The 12985-nt window shown below is 40.7% G+C and overlaps 1 protein-coding gene across 2 annotated transcripts in view; it reads right to left on the bottom strand.

The window, feature by feature from the left end:
• rbpjb (recombination signal binding protein for immunoglobulin kappa J region b) overlaps positions 1 to 12985 on the bottom strand; it is a 25813-nt gene extending 12828 nt beyond the window's left edge. For both annotated transcript variants that reach the window (XM_077500025.1, XM_077500027.1), the window contains exon 1: positions 12745 to 12985. In XM_077500025.1, the coding sequence (XP_077356151.1) occupies positions 12745 to 12764 (20 nt within the window). In that variant the 5' untranslated portion in view covers positions 12765 to 12985. The remainder of the gene's footprint in view (positions 1 to 12744) is intronic.

Below are 12985 nucleotides of genomic sequence, written 5' to 3'. Positions count from 1 at the left end.
TATACCCATGAACGCCTTCTCAAGCTACACCTCTGGGCTTTTGTTAATGTGTGGTGGTGATTTTTTCCTAAACCCCCACCCCCCCAGCCTGTATTTTGCTTTGTGTTTGTTTTGTCAACAGCGGGATGTTTGTGCATTTTCCTGAGCGAAAACGGAAGACCGTGCCTTTAACAATTATGTTCATAGTCAATTAATCTTTTTTTTTATTTTATTTTTTTAAAGTTGATGAATCAGATTTTTTTTTAAACTATCCCAAAAAAATCCACAGTTTTATTGCACAAAAATTAGACATGATTTCAAATTGACAATGTAGAAAACATCTATTAAGAATTAATAACGGTCAATTGTGCTGTTTATATGTGATTGTTATGTACAGCATTTTGGTTCAGCTTCGTTTGTTTTTAAAAGCTGTATTTGTTTGTGTTTGGAAACTCTCCCCGAGGCTCACTGTACAATCATACATTTTCCTACCCAACAGAAAAAGGTGCACTGATATGAGGTTTGATGGAGAAAATAAAGCCTATTTGTATGCGTTTCACATGCATGATGACACCAGTAACTGGCATGATCTGGATCATAGCAACATTTTTATCCTAAAGACTGTTGAGGCTCACAGAAAGAAGAGCATTGTGGCTTGTAAGAAAGTGTCTGGTTTCCTCGCCTGAGGGCTGATACTGATAGCAGATCCTCATAGTGGCGGCACACCTCATTATCAACATGCCTCTTCTGTCTCGTGATAGCCACGGGACAATTCGGTGACACCAACCACATCTGAAAATCTGACAAAAAAGATCTGATTCTAATCTGGCCAGCACATTGCTAATTTTGGACGACATTCGCAGGATCAGTCAAAATTATCCAGGCAAATAGGAAGGCACAGAAGAATGATGGAGGTTTTTCTTCAAGCGCGCCAGGGTGAAAAACAGGTCTCGCCACGCAAAGTGTTCAAGAATCTTGGGAAATTCTAGCCCGTGAGCAACCAGCTGCATACTGATGTCACATGGCTTGCATAACAAAGAATCAAGGCATTAAAAAAAATACTCCAGCAGACTCACTTGCTTGGCAATATAGAGGCATGCTGTGAATAGACAATAATTAGTGCAATATTTACCCAAGTATTAGTACACCTTGTCCTAACTAGTATGAAAATTCAGCTCACTAGTAGAACAGTTTGCTATAGACTTCAATATTACACACACATCTTTTCACACATCACACACATACTGAATCATCAAGAGGAAAAAAATATGCTACAGTGAGGGCAGCCAAGTTGTGGCACTAAACTTGTATCCGAAGGAAAAGGGCTCGATGAGAGGGATGAGAATTCCAGAACTTGGAAAGACGGTGACCGGGACGACGGTGGCGTGTGCCCGGGCTGGTGCCGCGCTTGGCACGGCAATCCGGCATGTGCCCTCAGTGCGCGCCCACCCATGCAGCAGCTACAGCAGCACACCTACAGAAAATATTCCACAATCTTGCCTCTTTGCCAGCCATTCATAAACTGGAGAGTGGAAACGGGGATGCCAACCACTGCAAGGAAAACTAGTCTAAATTGATTTGAACTTCAGGCATGCTAACAGTACAATCAAGAATTGAATAAGTTACTTGGCAATGAACCAGTTATTGCAGTGGATAATGAGACTTGCACACGTTGTATACTGAATGGCCAATTCAAACAGATTAATTTTCAGCCAAAATAAAAGAGCATTGTAGTTGAGTGCTATTCATTGTTAGAAGACAATGTCAGAGATTACAGTTCATTATGAAGACCTAGTATAAGCGATTTCTGCAATAGTAGTACTACCGCCTCACATGCTGAAAACACACTGATAACGTGTTTGACCACGCACAAAAAACTGCAAGCATAAAAAAGTATAGAAAATACGCGCATGTGATATCACCAAATGAATGCCTGAGTGCAAGCTGTGGTCATTGTGTTTATGTGTTTTACAGTAGTGCATCGGTGACTATGACTCTCATGTGAGGGCATTACGATAAGTGTATTGAAGAAAAAAAAAAGTCACAACATTGATATGTAAACATGTGAACTGCACTTCTTAAGCAACAAACTTTAATAAAAAACTAAATTAATAAATCAAAAGTAAATAAATTAACAAATAGAAAACAATAGAATACACCCACAGTTTGAACACTGCGGTTTAAATATGACATGGTTTATTCATTCATGATGAATTTTTTTTTTTTTTTTTTTTTACTGATGAGCTAGCCTCATCACATCTGACCAATGAAATTACCTAACATGTCACAATGGCTCAATGAAAAACTGTCCAAGTCCATCCTCATACTGAACATTCATATCAGTCATGTGCATAGTCCAGTGGGAGGCTTGGATGACGAAATCTTTCACCAAAACTTTGCAAATATCCCATGTTATAACTTGAAGGCCTACGGTTAATAAAGTGAAGTGGACAATATATGTAAATATTTGTTTTTATGGGTAATTTAGCTGTTGTGGCTTTAAATCAGGTGCACTTTGTACTCCGGCACATTACAGTATATTATTTAAAAAAAGAAAAAAGCCTATTAAACGGCTGACGAAAATGAGACAGAAGTTGTTTTTTCCAAAATGTCTTTTGCGATTTAAGAATTGCCTTCTACTACACCGCAATGTCGATTTAAATTGGGACTGACATTTAGTATCGAAACGCACCCAAATAACCAAAGACCAAATGGTCAAGTTAAGTAGAAAATGAGTATTCAAGAACAAAGTAACACAGAAGCAGCAGAAGTTTTTCCCCCCCAACTTTACAGCCTCTGTGAATGAGACTGGGAAGAAAATGACAGCAGACGAGAAAGAAGATGATATCAGATGACGACGAGCCTTGATGAGCATCCAAATGGGGAGTTAAGTGTCGCACGAGCAGACGCGCTTAGCCGAACACGTTCAATGACTGCTGATGAGCCGTCTGACCCTTCTGGCTAACTGAGTGCAGATGGCCGAGGTCTGGAAACTAAAACCAAGGGCAGGGACTCGGCTTGTGTTCGTGCGTGTGTGTGTGTGATGCGCGTCTGTGCGTGTATGTAGTTGGGTGGGTCGCAGTCTGCACTTACACTTGCACACAAGGCACCAGCTCCATCTGGCTTTGACATGGGAGACCTTAATGACAGAGGCAAAAAAAGCCAAAGAAAGGCCTCCCCATTCTCCCTCCCCCTCATTTTCCTTCTCTCTAACGCTCTTCCTCTTGACTGCACTCTCCATATGGTCTCCGGACTGACTTTTGAAGATCAACTCTTGGCCTGGCACACGGTCAATGTGGCACCAACCGGACACATTAACTGCACACTGCAGCGCAGAGGCCGGAATACACTAATAATAATACAAAGTGGAGTCAAGAAGTTTCCAATGGGTGCTGGACTACCCACTAGTCTTGGAGAAGACAATTTCAGTGAAGCAGCATCTGGATAAATCAAAACACATACGTGACTGTCACCTGATCATGTCTGCGCCGTCACAAAATCTCAAACTCAAGAAGTTCAGAACTTTCAGAAAATGTCACCCGTTCTCAAGAATTCTGCCACATCCTTGAGAGGTTGTTGTAACCAATCAGAAGCATGAAGAGAGCAACTTCCTCAAAAAGCTCAACAAAAAAACCAAAGCAAAATCATTTTCATCATGAGTGAGCACAAAGTTTTTTGTGTACCCTGTTGAAGTGCAGTGGTTTACAGTGTAATACAATGACCCCCATTCATCGCGAAATATATCCCATACATACACATACTCTGTTAGAGTGTGAGTTGCCTAAACATGTCTCGCTTTCACCATTTTGGCATTTCTTTCCCTCAATCAACATTTTACTGTTCTCCTGGCATACAATAAATGTCTGAAAAGTGAAAGAGGGAAAATAGTTGCTATAAACCGCAGATTTTACGCAATGTAGCGTGGATTTCTATGGTGCCACGGTCGATTGACTGCACTATAGCATGCCGAGTCACTTCAACTGTGTTACAACCTGTAAGGCAGCATTTTTAGCTCAGACCACCGATGACATTCCAAACCTGTAAAAGACAAATTGAACAGCAAACACGATCTTGTAAATGGGGAAAAATGTGGCCACAAAGAGAGGTTGTGGTTTAAGGGTTGAGATGGGTCATGTGTTTGGAGGTGCTGTCAAGAAAGCGCAGGGGGGGGATGAAGCACAGAGGCCTTGAACCCTGAATGAACCACACTTTTTCCCGCTTCTCACTCGCGGCTGAGCTGATGACTCATTGCTGGAACCAGAGCGCACCCGGGGGGACACCTCGCCGGGAGAGAAAATCGACCGCAGCAACACCGTTGCGCTCGTAGTTTGGCTCCGGGAAAAGATTCTGCAAGACCATGGCCTGCTACATGGATCCCAGTCAGGGCTTTGGGCTGGCTAATGGATGACTGAAACACGTTTCAGTGGCCGCAAGCTATTGACACGCCTATCTTTTAACGTAAAAAAAAAAAAAACACACACACACACACACACACACACACACACAGAGCATAGCCAAGTACATCAAAGTGCAGAAATAATTCTACATTCCAAGAAATCTCCTCAGTTGATCATCTGGGAAGTTTGCCATCAATTATTGATGCATTATTAGTCACAGTGGAAATACTCCAAGTGCCTATATTCTCGTTGTACTCAAACATTAACTGCCTTGTTTGTAAAAAAGGAGAAAAAAGACCAAGGCACTTGTAAAGATGAGCAGCCTCAGGCTCAGGCCTCAATGTCTTCACGTTCAAATGCACGAGCAAACTGAAACGACAGTCGGGTCAAAGAAGCGCTGACTATTTTTACATGTAGTCAGTAACCCTTTCAAAACCCAAATATTGGCAGTATTTGGGTTTTGAAAGACCATGTAAACGCGCAAAAACCCAAACGTATGTGTGGGTTTTTCTGTTGGCTGTGATGAACCTTTTACATAAGGTGGGGGCACAACAAATTTTTGCACCGGGGCCTATCACCATGATGTTATACCTCTGGAGCCCGCCTACAGTGTTGCATCTGACACAGTGCTATGCTATATGGAACACAAGATGGGACCGGCCAGCTTGTTGAAGAGAAAATGTGTAGGACACTGACCTAAATAATGGATGTAAAATATCTTGCTTTTCAAAATCTGTTTTTTTAAGTTGTGTTAATCAGCCGCAGAACAAAAGTTAAGATGTCTATCTTGTCAAACTTAAAAGTAGAAAGTTAGATCTGTTCTCAAATGGAGGAAGCAAAATTAAAATGTCGCCAGAAAAATAAACATTCAAGTACAGATACAATAAAAATCTACTTAACTTTTAACTAACTGTATTAATGTCACAGGTGGCAAAATGGAAGCCCCTGGTCACCTCACTGTTGACAAATGATTTTGTTTTCAGCCTCAAAACGGAATGGAACAGAAATCTGGATGGAGCAGTTTGTTGCATTTGCAGCACACCGAGTCGGAACTTCTCCCTCGTAATGAGTGAGTGCGGTGGCCTCCGCTGCATCGCTCGCTAAAACATCACAAGCGCCATCTGCAAAACTAGTGCTCAGACTTTAATTACAATGTATACGCAGTTATTTTTTCCCCTGACATATTGTACGCCTGACAACAAATGTCACCGCCGAGGCTGTAATGTAACACAGCGTTCTAAACCACCATGTCCCATTTGGTACAGGGCCACAGAAAGACTGAGCAAAAAAGAACAAAATGTTTTATTGGTCCTCGGATGCACCAAAGTCAAGACTCAAATCATATTTTGATTTCCAAATTCTATGCTGGTCAAAATATTGCTTTGTGTGAAACCGGACCGCCAATGTAACACAACGAATACTTGTTAGATTATCAGAGTCGCACTTGTAGAGGCTGCGTGAAACATACACTTAGCAGCTTGTCAGCAAAGATACGCAAGCCTGTGAAAACAGCCAGCTCCTTGTTACATGGTGGCAGATGTTTATGAAAGAGTTCATGCATTTCCGACGTTTGAATAACCATCTATGGAACTTAAGCGTGCATCGAATTTACAAAGATTTATGCAGACACTGCAACACATACCTGTGAGCGTGTATGTGTGTCTAAGTTCATTGCTGTCTGGTTTCAGCATTGCCGTCAAGGTGGGGGTTTGTTGTTCTTGCAAATTGTTTCGATTCAACAAGCCATCTTTCCTGAACAGTCACTTCAGTCATTATGAAAACTAGTTCACTGGGCCAATCAGCAGAGCGAGAAATTTTTGGTGGCAAAGTACTGCAATGTCCTCATGCACATTTTCAAAAAGAACAAGTGTACTTATTTTGGTGTTTTGTGACTGCATTTCAATAGCTTAGCAATTAGCACGGCTTTGATGTCTTTTACTAAACTCCGTGATAGTGATGCTTAGAAATACAGCATTTTTGCTGCCACGGAGGCAATGATTAGTGACTAGCTGCCGAATGCAAAGTCAACTTTTGCCTTTGAATCATGTTTAGCAACGTTAGCTTTCCAGCCGTGGCTCGTAAATTACCGGCGGTTCCACAGATTAGTGTGCAAGAGGAATTCCCCAACAGGAATTACGGAAAACAGCAAGGTGATGTGGGCAGAACAACTTCAACATACTTTATTTCACTAAGGTATTTTCCCACTTTCCCTTAGGGCTGGCCATACATTTGTAGCATCTCTGTCACACTGAACAGCAGCGGTGTGAATTGCCTAGTACCTGACGATTTGATTCGTATCATGATTCACAGGTCACGATTCGATTCGATACCAATATGAATTTACAAGTCGATTGTTTTCATTCAAATTTAGAAAATACTAATCAGTAAACTTGTAGAGTGTAAGATTTGTATGAAAATGTATTATATATTTATCTGAAACTTCAGTTTTATACAGGTTGTAATCTGTTTCATGTTTGAACAGCATTAAAATAAAAATATTAAGGCTTAATGTTCCGTTCATATAACATTCTTCCATGCTTAAGGTGTGAACCCTAACCTGAAGTAAGACGTTTTGTTGAATATTTTTCCATTAAAAATGGAAGTTTAAAAATCGATTCAGCCGCCTATTGAATCGATTCGAGAATTGCGCGATGTAGTATCGCGATATATTGCCGAATCGATTTTTTTTTAACACCCCTACTGCACAGTGAGCATAAAGAACGATACAAAGACTATATTGAATACATCGTTTATACCGCACATCCCAACAATGTGCTGGTTTCATTTGGTGTGATGATCAATGCAAATGCAACTTTTTAACACGTCCAACATAAATCACACCTGAGACCTTGTAAAACTAATGAGTCAGGGGAAGCAAAATGGCTAATAACGCATAATTTGGATATTTTCTACTTAGGAGTGTACTTCTACTAACTTGTTTTGCCAGCGGTTTAGACATTAATGGCTATGTGTTGAGTTACTTCGAGGGCACACGTGTGCATGTGCAGACATGGTCTTAGGTAAACATTTTAGTAAGCACACATAAAACTGAGATAACCAACGGCCACATTTGCAAGCCTCGTACAAGCAAAGTGCATTGTTCTTTTAACCACAATCAATGGAGTGTCCCGCAAAATGACAGCCACGGCCGTTACTTCATTGTGATTGTAGGCGAGTGCCAGAAACCTCCTGACGTCAACAGCCACAGGAATGCCACCAGGCGGATTCCTCTGTGAAACAGCGCAGCAGCCTTAGTTAAACAACCGCACAATGCGGCGAAACATTCGGCGATAACAGTGCACCTTTCCTGGAAACGAAACATGTCTTTCTTGCTGCTGTTTTCCTTGACTATTTTCCTGACAATTGAGAACTCCCTGTTGTGCTCCCGTCTTTCTTTATGGCGGAGCAGGAGTGGGAGGGGGTCATCTCTGGGTAAACGCTCGGGGTGGTGTCCCCACAGGCTGACTTGCAAAATTCATTGTACAACTTTACAAGGAGCAAAGGAAAGTGTTCTCTGGCTATTAACAACTTATTACATTTGCACAACATGGTACAGTTGCTGTAGTTGGTGGTCAAAGCCATTCCACGAACCATGAATATGCAGGGATTCAGTACTGTAAAACAAAAACAACAACAACAACAACAACAACAACACAATGCTAAAAAATCCACTTCGTAGCAATGGCACAAACCATGACCCGCGATATACACTTCACATGCATGACACAGTGACAAAACATAATGAGAAGTGACAAAACACTTATCCCAGGGTGGCTACTACAAGCCAGTTTACTGCTTGCCACTCCATTCTCATCTAACACTGTGATAGCGGCAGTAGCAGCTCGCCGTGGGAGGTGCAGTCGATTGGGGCTTTCCCAACACTGGAGATTCTGTGTTTCCTTTAGGGAGGTGCTTTTTTTTTTTCTCCGCATGCAATGGCAGAAAGGGTTTTATGGCACTTGGGTGGCAAGCATGCGCTGCAGAGCGGCTGTAACATCAATTAGTGATATCCAAACATGAAACAACATTACTTCAGAACATAAGGCCCGGTACACAGAAAGACAATTGGCGATTATTTTAAATCATTCAAATTTGGCTGTTGTGAACAGCACTCTCAACCATTGGTAGACATTTATTTTCACTTTACACAGACTTATGGTAAGTATGAAATCTGATTCTTTTCACATCTATTTTCCCCTTCACTTATAGAGAAAGAAATGCCGTTATTCCATTTTGCTCCGTTTTCCTGAATTTGCTTAATTTTTCTGGATAGCAATCAAGCTTCAAAACATTTTTTCCCCAACATTAACTTGCATTAAATTCCATGTGTTATTAATTGCCCAGCCCTACCCATGCACTTTCCAAAGACTCATTGGCAATTGTTCTTTTCCACACAAACCAATCAGTCACTTCTCTATGCGGCTGGACAGCATAAGGAGACTGTATGACTGAGGACAAAAACCTAACACAGGACAAACATTTTGTCTGTTGGATGAAAACGGACAAATTCCTATCTAAACCAATACAGCACTGAAAGTAGCTCAGCACTTCCCCACTAAAGCTGAATGACAGGAAACGCTCGTCATATGGGCAGAAATACTTCGTGTTTTCTGAATGAAACATCCTGAATGTGAGGGGACAGCAGGGACGAAAAGCTGCTGACACAGAAGCCACCGTCCCTTGGCAAGTCATCTCCATAACATCAGCCAGAGGAAGCTCTCTTGGAAGAGAACAATTCATGTAAGAAAGACGCTGAGGCACTCCAAACAGAGCGTCAGCAGAGAGGTATCCGCCGCCTGTGGCATTAGCGCTCGTTCTCTGCTGTGTACTCGACTGCCTGAGCCAACAACAACTCCACCGATAGCACTTTGGCCCCCCATTAAACATGACAGAGGGTGACTTTGCAAAACCACACTGGCCTTAGCTTTATATCCGAATGTTCCGTCGCATACTGCCAAGCCAACGACGAAGCACCGGGTGAAGAATCGGCTCGGACGGACGCATTTCAAACTGTGCTTTAGTCCGTAAAACAAACAAAAAGAATATTTAGTATATTTTGTCCCTTCGGGTTTGCCATCCTCATGTTCTCCACTGTTGCATCTGTGACTTTGAATGTGTGTCTTTAAAAAGCAGTCTGGCCTAGTGAGTGGTGTGCATCAGCGAATGAGTTTAGATGGCTGTTGTTAGCTCAGGTTAGCATTACCGTTCGTTCAATAGAGCCATTGAAACTATTATTTTTTTATCGAGCGTTGGTAGCATATATTAAATTAGCTGACACCGATACCTTGTTTTGATGATTGTAGAAAGGGATGAACGCTAATATCGGTGGCCGATAATTATCGGCAATTATAAACCAATTTGACGTCAAACAGATAAAACAGATAATAAAGAAATCCACTGATAATTATCTGCAATTATAGACCAATTTGATATCATACATACAGTAAAGCAGATAATAAAGAAATACACCGATAATAAGACATGCCACGTTGGTCCATCCGTATCCATCGGTATTTCAGTCATGTCAAGTAATGGCAACAAAATGAATGACGATTCTCTGTCAATAATACAACAGACTGCAGTAGGTGCTGGTGACCCAACGACAAGATGCCAAAATCTGCTCCAGTGATGCCATCTTACACCACTTTCGATAGGGTGGACAAGGAACTCAAGGTGGGGGTGGGGCTTGCTTTTAGCTCCGGGCCGAGCCTCTGCCACCATAAAGGTCAGCGCTTCGACATCTGCTGCTCTTTCTGAACCTCTCCTTTCATGAAAAGGGAAGCCGGGAAGAGGAGAGGACCCTGGGGGAATGGACGCACACACGCTCACACAAAACCGTTGTTGTGTCGCGGCACTCGTTACACACCCGCGTTCCCAATTAACCGCAGCCAAGGGCCCAGAAGCGTACACTGATGCAAACAAATATACACTAGGAAAGAAAGACTTGGGAGCGTGTATACCCTTTTCCAACTTTGGATATGGGTTAGAATTGGCATGAGCCTGTAATAGATTTGACACAATTTGACAGCATGATAACAGTGAGATAAAATATTATGGTACCACATTATTAAATTTACAACTCTACAATGTCCTTTATTTTTGAAATATTTGGGTAAATAAAAACAGCATATTTTCCATTGAACACAATCTATTTTTGATTTTAAACAAAATATAGAATATTTGTTACATTAATACACATGCACATTTTAAGTTTAAATAAATAAACAAACAAACATTGTTCTGTTTTAATTCTAATTAGTAAGTCTCAATGAGCTATTTTTAGAACAAACTACTCAGGTTGTCCTTGGAGATAATCAGTACTAGTACTAGGGGGGGGGGGGGGGCATTTTTTAATTGAAAAAAATATATCTATTCTACATTATTTCCAAGATTGCCACTATAACCTAAAAAACTACTAATTTCTGCAATATTTCTATATTTTTATTCGAAAAAAAGTTAAGTATTCGTAAGACTGATACTTCTATCTAAAAAAAATACAACTATATTTTAAAATTTGCACAATTTCCTGAAAAATACAGCCATTCCCCAAAAAAATTTTCCCCTTCATAAAAAAAATAATATTCTTGTAAGCTAAATGTCTACCATTTTCTTTTAAAAAATAAAACTGTTCTCGTAAGTTTGCTTAAAAAAAAAAAAGTCTATATTCGGCAAGATACATTTTTTTTGGAACAAAATACTTTAGGCTGCAGCAGCATTTTTTTAATATATATATATATATATATATATGATTGCTTTTTTTGTTGTTTAAAATCTAACTATATTCTCGGCACAGTGCGACGCCATATACTATATTCTCCTTTTCAGCATGGCCCTCATACACATTGGTATTACTTTTTCTAACCTCACAGTAAGAGAGAAAAAACAGCAAAAGATATCATCTGGACAGGTGGCCCACCACCCAGACCTGACCCCTGTGGCCTCTAACATGCTCCCCCTCCCCCTTTAACTGAAAAAAAAAAAAACCTTCTACATACATACACTAACACACTTTCGCTGAGACAGCACATTATTGACTAATATAGCTTTGTGTATGTATGTACAACATAAAAAAACATTAGCACCAGCAACAAGAAAAACATGACACTTCTATGAAGAATTATTGCAGTTTCCATCAATTGATCACAAGTACAAGTTTCCCATTAGAAGCCCAATGCTGACAGGCCAAAGTATCACTGATGTGTTACCTGGTGGCAATAAGTGAGCAGGCTTTGAGCACAAAAATTTAATTCAACGAAAAACTTATGCGTGGGTGTTTGACCTTAGATGCACTCAGTATTTTTATGTGTCACATTTAAATTTTTTATATGGCATATATATGGCAAGTTTCACTTATCAATGTATGTATGAGACAACAGCAGTTTAAGGAACAAACCACAGCACACCCATGGTGTCATTATAATGTTATTACACGCACTCCATAATGTAAAAATAAATTATTCTCATAACATTGCTATTTTTTTCCTCAAAATATGACATTTTCAAAAGTTTCAAAATTACTGTTTCCTCCAAAAATAGACTTTTTGTTTCTCAAAGAGCACAATACAGGTATTTTATATATATATATATATATATATATATATATTATAAGAGCGCTACTATTTCCCCACTTAAAAAATATTGTAAGATTTATAATTTTGTTTTCAGAAAAACTTTCTTCTTAGTGATAATATAAAGTACTTTACCATGTAGTATCTAGTTTTTTTGTTTTTTTTCCCCTCAAAAAATATAACTATTTTTGTAGCACAGCTACTTTTTCCCGAGAAAAACACCGATATAGTTCTACAAAAAAATACTTTATTGTCGCAAAATCACTACATTTTTCTTACAAAAATATGGCTATTATTTTTAGATTGTTTACTTTTTTCCCGAGGAAAAAACAACAACTGTATTTTCGACAGGTTCACAAAGCAGCAACGTGATTAACTCGGATCTTGCTAGCCGGCGCCCATTATCGGACAGCTTACTGCCCATAAGTAGCACCGGTTCCCCGGCTATGTTGCGGGAGTACAAACAAAACAAAGCCGAGGAGAAGCCGTTTCATCCGGACGCTTTCCAGCGCAAACACTCGGCGTCTATCTTTATTTTGTTGTCGTTTTCAGTAGCGGGCTAGCACACATGCTAACAGTTCGCGTGAAGCTAGCCCACTAAACACCGCAGCAAACAGTGGGGGAGAAAAAAAAAACGCTTAACACATTAGAACAAAGAAACGTCGTTGTATGGTGAACATAGCGGCGGAGAGAGTGGCCGCATAGCCGGGCGAAAGCACACAAATATACAGCGGAGCAACGCTTATTGACTCGGATTCACTTGAACTCCCCGACACCAAGCCCCCGAATCTCGGACTCACCCTGTCACAACAGGCGCCATCTTCCACAAACTCTCACCAAAACTCCAATACTCGCGATATCCTTTTTTTTTCGCCTCTCCCCGCAGCCCCGGCAATCCGTCGAGACAACAAGAGTCCGAATGAAGGTGTCGGGACGAGGGAGAAGGGAGAAAGGGGGTGGGTTAGGAGACACAAGAGAAGGGGAGGCCACACTTTGGAGAGGGGGGAGCGAGAGTGAACGAAAAGGGCAGACGCCACAACA

This window comes from Festucalex cinctus, chromosome 16, assembly GCF_051991245.1.
Source record: "Festucalex cinctus isolate MCC-2025b chromosome 16, RoL_Fcin_1.0, whole genome shotgun sequence".
NCBI classification, from domain to species: domain Eukaryota; kingdom Metazoa; phylum Chordata; class Actinopteri; order Syngnathiformes; family Syngnathidae; genus Festucalex; species Festucalex cinctus.
Note: the sequence above shows the minus strand (reverse complement) of the source record. Positions and strands in the feature narration are given on the sequence as shown.